General features: G+C 40.4%; 1 protein-coding gene across 1 annotated transcript in view; it reads left to right on the plus strand.

Moving 5' to 3' along the window:
* The window catches only part of LOC121905964 (E3 ubiquitin-protein ligase TRIM21-like), a 14,485-nt gene extending 8,814 nt beyond the window's left edge, over positions 1-5,671 (plus strand). Inside the window, exon 2 of the mRNA XM_042424579.1 lies at positions 4,201-5,671. Within this exon, the coding sequence (XP_042280513.1) occupies positions 4,201-5,628 (1,428 nt within the window). The 3' untranslated portion in view covers positions 5,629-5,671. The remainder of the gene's footprint in view (positions 1-4,200) is intronic.
* The last annotated feature ends 626 nt before the right edge of the window (positions 5,672-6,297 follow it).

A 6,297-nucleotide genomic window follows, 5' to 3' on the forward strand; every position in this document is an offset into this window, starting at 1 on the left:
GTCAAAGTGCTGAAAAGAAACCTAGGGCTATTTTTACTCTCTTCTATTAATGATGAGTAATAGGCGGCTCTGGCATTACAGAGGGCCTTCCTATATGTTATAAGACTATTTTGCCAGGTTAAGTGAGCTTCTTCTAGTTTGGTAGAACGCCAAATCCTTTCCAATTTTTGCAATATTTGCTTTACTTTGTGAGTTTGGGAGTTAAACCATTGAGCTAACCTCTTATGTTTTATTATTTTCCTTTATAAGGGGGCGTCAAGTGTTATTTGTAATGAGCCTGCAGCACTATCAACAAGATTATCAATTTGGGAGGGACTAAAATTGGCATAGGGTTAGGGTTAGGGTTAGGAGTCCTCTGTAGTATTGAGACATAGACACAGCAGAATTTAGCACTGATGGAATTGCTTCCTTAAATCTATCTACAGCACTATCAGATAGGCATCTAGTGAAGTGCATCAGTGAACACATCCAAACAGATGGAGCACAGAAACTGATCTTCAGATCGCAGACAGCTGGCAGCAGACATATCTACACACTGAATGTGAAAAACAAAAGACACAATTTATTTAAAATTAAATTTCAATTCTTTGTTAAAAACTATATAAGCATAAATACTGCTGTATTAAGTGTAACGTGATATTAGGTAAAGTAATATTGAATTATATTTTCCCTGTTATTGATCGGGATGGGAACACGTGAACGGAGTCGTGAGCAACCGTGATCATTGAAGTTGTGCTGGCAGCTCAAACAGTTATCCACAAGGCTGCATGGTGAGTTTAAAGGTGTTGTTTACTTTGATGACGTGTTTTATGTGCGCTTTGAATTAATTTAATTTCTTATTTCAGTCTCATTTATTTTATTAAAATAGGACTTCATATATTTTCTTGCTGTAACTTGAATTTTCCCCCCAATGAACAATAAAGTTTTTTCTAATAAAAGGTTTCTGTTACTGCAATAAAAGTTTCTTAAACAGGGAAGATCATTACAGTCATCAAGATTTACTAAAACAGGTTGAGGATTCAAACCATCCAACTCCTGCTAACAAACACTTTTTAATTCTTTAAATGTTCCAAACCTCAGATTGACAGCAGAGCTGCTGACATGACGTTAGCTCTGTGGCTAACAGGATTCACACTACAACTCCCAAACTCCCAAAGGACAGTGCTGGCAGTGTGAAGCATCACTCAGTACAGAGATGATAGATTCTACATTTATCCCTGTCAGGACTGTGGTGGTTCACCACAAAACAGTCTGAACTAATCGGCTTTACAGCAAAGGAACAAATAAGGTAGAACATGAAGCAAAATATAAAAATCGTATCTGCATGAGATAAAATAAAATCATCCTTTACTTGTTGTCAACTGTCTTTCACCTCATTTTGTGAAGTAAACTGGAAACCGTTTGTAGAAGTTAAAAAATGTGTTTTTGAAATAACTGTTGATTTAACATCAATGTTGACCAGACGACATTTGTTGAACTCAGTTCAAGATAAAGAGAAACAGAAGTTATTAGTCATATGAAAAATGGCTGCCTGTCAGGTACAGTATCACATTTGCTCCATGATATTTCGCAATAATCCTGTAAATCAGAAGGAGGAAACAAACTCACAGTCAGAGCTGCAGTAAGAGGAGGAGCAACACTGGAAAGACAATAGAGCTGCAACGTCACTCTGCAGAACTGAAACTGAAAGTTTGTCAGAGCGACAGCAGAGCTGCAGTCGAGTCTCTCCACTTCTGTCCAAATAAAAATTAAACTGAGTTCATCAAGTCTTTCTCAACAACACAGCAGAGTCTCTGCCAAACACTGGTGAGTACAACTGATCATATTTAATGTTTCAACAACCAGCTTTAACACAGCAGACAGGAAGTTCCACTCTTTTCATTTCATACTAATAACAACAGTCATTTCCGGGTAGATGACTGGTGGTTGATTTGAATTGCGCAGATATGTGAACTTGGCAAACTTGTTTTTTTTCTGTTGTCATTTTCAGCCATAACTGTAATGTTTAAAGATATATAATTAAACATGGTGATGTTTTGCTGGGTTTATTTTATGTACTGTGTTGCTTTGTTAGCGTCCTTGATTTTTTGTGGGAATCTGCGGCGGAGAGCGGGGCGGAGTTTTGAGTTGTCTTTCGTTTGTGAAGCTGGATTGAACTGAACTGATTAGGGGTTGTGTGGAAAACAAAACGGACCTTTTCCTGAGTGGATTGAACTCTGAGACTGTGAGACGAGTTACACCCTCGCACACACTGAAAAACACAAACCCTTCTCCACTCATCATCGTTACTCGTCACCCCCGTACACAGCAAAACTTCCCTTCAGTTTAGACTTAATCTCATCCTCCATCAGCTGTGCCGGTGACACAGCGCAGCTAGTTTTAAATATATGTGAAGTTTGCGGACGTAGTAGCTAAATCTGTAAAAAATATTTTTTCTACGGATATCTTAGTTACAACAAGATTGAGCTAGCAAAGCAGTTTTGTGTTTATATGTGTGGTATTTATTCAGTTTGGGAAATGCCGCGATCTCTAGAAAGCATTAGCTGAAGCTGGCTGGTTGACTCTTGACAGTGATGCGTTCAGGAACGAGGCGCTCGACTGCATCACTGAAGCACACCCTCTCTGTAATATTGGTGAATTAAAAATGCGATATATCGTCCCAAGCCGACATAACCAAACTCAGAACAAATGAGCCTACGGAGCCATAAGCGAACATCAAAGAGCTCAACACCACAACGAAGCGCAAAGACAACTTTTTAGGGATACTAATCCATTCTGTGACAACAACTTCAATAGATAAGCGTGGACACACTGACACTCGTCACCATCTATATCAATCGATCCTGCACAATGATATGGCCAATGCACGGACCAGAACCACCAAGGCGGGATGATAAAATATGCTTTCACTCACCAGCTGACGGCTCAGAAACGGGCAGCATGGCGGTTTTTCCTCCCGGCAAACTTCACCACGTTAAACCCGCGGTTCATTTTACCAGCAGTTTGAGTGATGACAGTATTCCGTGGCTTTTGGGCTCCGAGGCGCTTTAATTCCAGTTTCTCCTCCAAATAAAGGGTTTATACTCTGTGCTCGAGTATGAAATCCACTTTTTTTTTCAAGTTAGCTGGCGTGGCTAAGAAAGTCTCCCCTCTTTTTGCCGACTGTTAATTCCAAGCTCTCTGTAGCTGCACTGCCGCGTCATTTGAAATATGAAATGAGATTTAGTGGGGCTACGGGCTGTCTGCCCCACTTGTCATCAATTTCGTGTGATATACAATACTAACACTCTGAACATGCCTATTCATATTCTCCCACGTACAAAACACATTGCATTGTGAGAGAGGGGCTAGCCCCACATGCACGCCGGCCCCCGTAGGCCTGCTGCAGACACGATTCAGGAAAACGCAGTCTGAAGCAGCAAGGCAGGGAACAATTAAAAATGAACTAAAATCCTAACACAAATTATATAATGCAATTTATGAAGATGCTATATTCATAGATAATACATTATAGCTGATAAAAATTTAAAAATTGACAATAACATCATTTGTTTGCACAGTTTTTTCTGGCTCTGCCCCTAATGACCAGTCGCCAGTGATTGTATGGAAGAATAGTACAAGCAGAAACAGCCACAGTGAGCTGTTAGATAAAGAGCTGCAGATGACAGTCTCTTACTGTGTTTGTGTAAACCAGCTCACATAAAACACATCATCAAAGTAAACAACAACTTTAAACTCACCATGCAGCCTTGTGGATAACTGTTTGAGCTGCCAGCACGACTTCAATGATCACGGTTGCTCACGACTCCGTTCACGTGTTCCCATCCCGATCAATAACAGGGAAAATATAATTCAATATTACTTTACCTAATATCATGTTACACTTAATACAGCAGTATTTATGCTTATATAGTTTTTAACAAAGAATTGAAATTTAATTTTAAATAAATTGTGTCTTTTGTTTTTCACACTCAGTGTGTAGATATGTCTGCTGCCAGCTGTCTGCGATCTGAAGATCAGTTTCTGTGCTCCATCTGTCTGGATGTGTTCACTGATCCAGTCACCACATCATGTGGACACAACTTCTGCAAAAACTGCATCACTGAACACTGGAACAGTAATGACCAGTACCTGTGTCCGATGTGTAAAAAGGTTTTCAACACAAGACCTGAGGTTCACGTCAACACATTGTTCTCTGAGGTTGTTTCTCAGTTCAGACAGGAAGCTCAACAGAAAGCCAGCAGCAGCAGCTCAGAGCAACAAGCTGCCAAACCAGGAGAAGTTCCCTGTGACGTCTGTACCGGAACCAAACTGAAGGCCCTGAAGTCCTGTCTGGTGTGTCTGATCTCCTACTGTGAGACTCACCTGGAGCCTCATCTGACAGCTTCACGCCTGAAAAGACATCAGCTGATGGACCCTGTGGAGAACCTGGAAGACAGGATGTGTATGAAGCACGATAAATCTCTGGAGCTGTTCTGTAAGACCGACCAGACATGTGTCTGCATGCTCTGCTCTGTTTTAGACCACAAGACACATGAGTTTGTTCCTCTGAAAGAAGAATATGAAGGAAAGAAGGCAGAGCTGGGGAAGACAGAGGCTGAAATTCAGCAGATGATCCAGAAGAGACGACTGAAGATTCAAGAGATCAAACACTCAGTCGACCTCAGTAAGGCAGATGCAAACAGAGAGAAAGCAGAAGGTGTTCAGGTCTTCACCGCTCTGAAGGAGTCTGTTGAGAGAAGCCTGAATGAGCTCATTGAGACGATTGAAGAGAAGCAAAGAACGACAGAGAAACAGGCTGAAGACTTCATCAAAGAGCTGGAACAGGAAATCTCTGAGCTGATGAAGAGAAGCTCTGAGGTGGAGAAGCTCTCACGCTCTGAAGACCACCTCCACCTCCTCCAAAACTTCCCGTCCCTGAAAGCTGCTCCACCCACCAAAGACTGGACAGAGGTCAGCGTCCGTCCACCATCATATGAGGGGACTGTGGTGAAAGCTGTGACTCAGCTGGAGGAGACGCTCAGTAAAGAGATGAAGAAGCTGTTTGAGGCTGAACTGAAGAGGGTCCAGCAGTATGCAGTGGATGTGACTCTTGATCCTGATACAGCAAATCCTAAACTCATCCTGTCTGATGATGAGAAACAAGTAAATTGTGGTGATGTGAAGAAGAATCTCCCAGACAACCCAGAGAGATTTTCTCCTTGTATTAGTGTCTTAGGAAAGCAGAGTTTCTCTTCAGGCAGATTTTACTTTGAGGTTCAGGTTCAAGGGAAGACTAAATGGGATTTAGGAGTGGCCAGAGAGTCGATCAACAGGAAGGGAACAATAACAGCTAGACCTCAGAATGGTTACTGGACTATATGTTTGCGAAATGGAAATGAGTACAAAGCTCTTGCTGGTCCTCCAGTCCGTCTCTCTCTGCAGTCTCAGCCTCAGAAGGTGGGGGTGTTTGTGGATTATGAGGAGGGTCTGGTCTCCTTTTATGACGTAGATGCTGCAGCTCTTATCTACTCCTTTACTGGCTGCTTCTTAACTGACAAACTCTACCCATACTTCAATCCTTGTAATAATGATGGTGGTAAAAACTCCACCCCTCTGATCATCTGTCCTGTCAATCAAACTGAGTAGAGTAATCACCTGTTTTATGTCATAAATGTGTCTTTGTTTTTGAAGAGAGTAAATAAACAACACATTCTTGTTTATTATGAGAAAAAACACAAACTAGGATTTCTATCTAAAATTAAATCTCTATTTAAACATCTGATCAAATCCACAGAACTTTAGTTTCATTTCTAGTCAAAAACACAAAGTTTCCAAAAAAACAAAACTTTCAGTTTGAAGTGAAACCACAGAAAACAAAGTGTGAATATTTCACAGTGTCATAAAGCTTCATTGTAGAGTTCAGCTGAGACCATGACTCCACAGAATATGTGTCAATATTTTACAGGCTGTAATAAGTGCTGAAACACTTAATGACAACAGAACAGAAATGAATTGATTGATTGATAATCATTTAAATTATTTGTCAGACAAACATTCTCAGGCTCCATCTTTTTAAATGTGAGGTTTTGCTGTTACTCTCTGCTCTATATGATGGTAACTTGAATAATTTTGGGTTTTGGACTGTCAGACAAAACATTCAAAGACACCTTGAACTCTTAGAAACTGTGATGAATATTTTCACTATTTTCTGACATTTTATAGAGTAAATAATGATTCAAAACAGGTTAAAACAAGGTTAATTGTTAATGAAAATAATCATTAGTTGCAGCTCTACAGTTGATTAATAGAATATAT

Source organism: Thunnus maccoyii, chromosome 2 (assembly GCF_910596095.1).
Source record: "Thunnus maccoyii chromosome 2, fThuMac1.1, whole genome shotgun sequence".
Classification (NCBI taxonomy): domain Eukaryota; kingdom Metazoa; phylum Chordata; class Actinopteri; order Scombriformes; family Scombridae; genus Thunnus; species Thunnus maccoyii.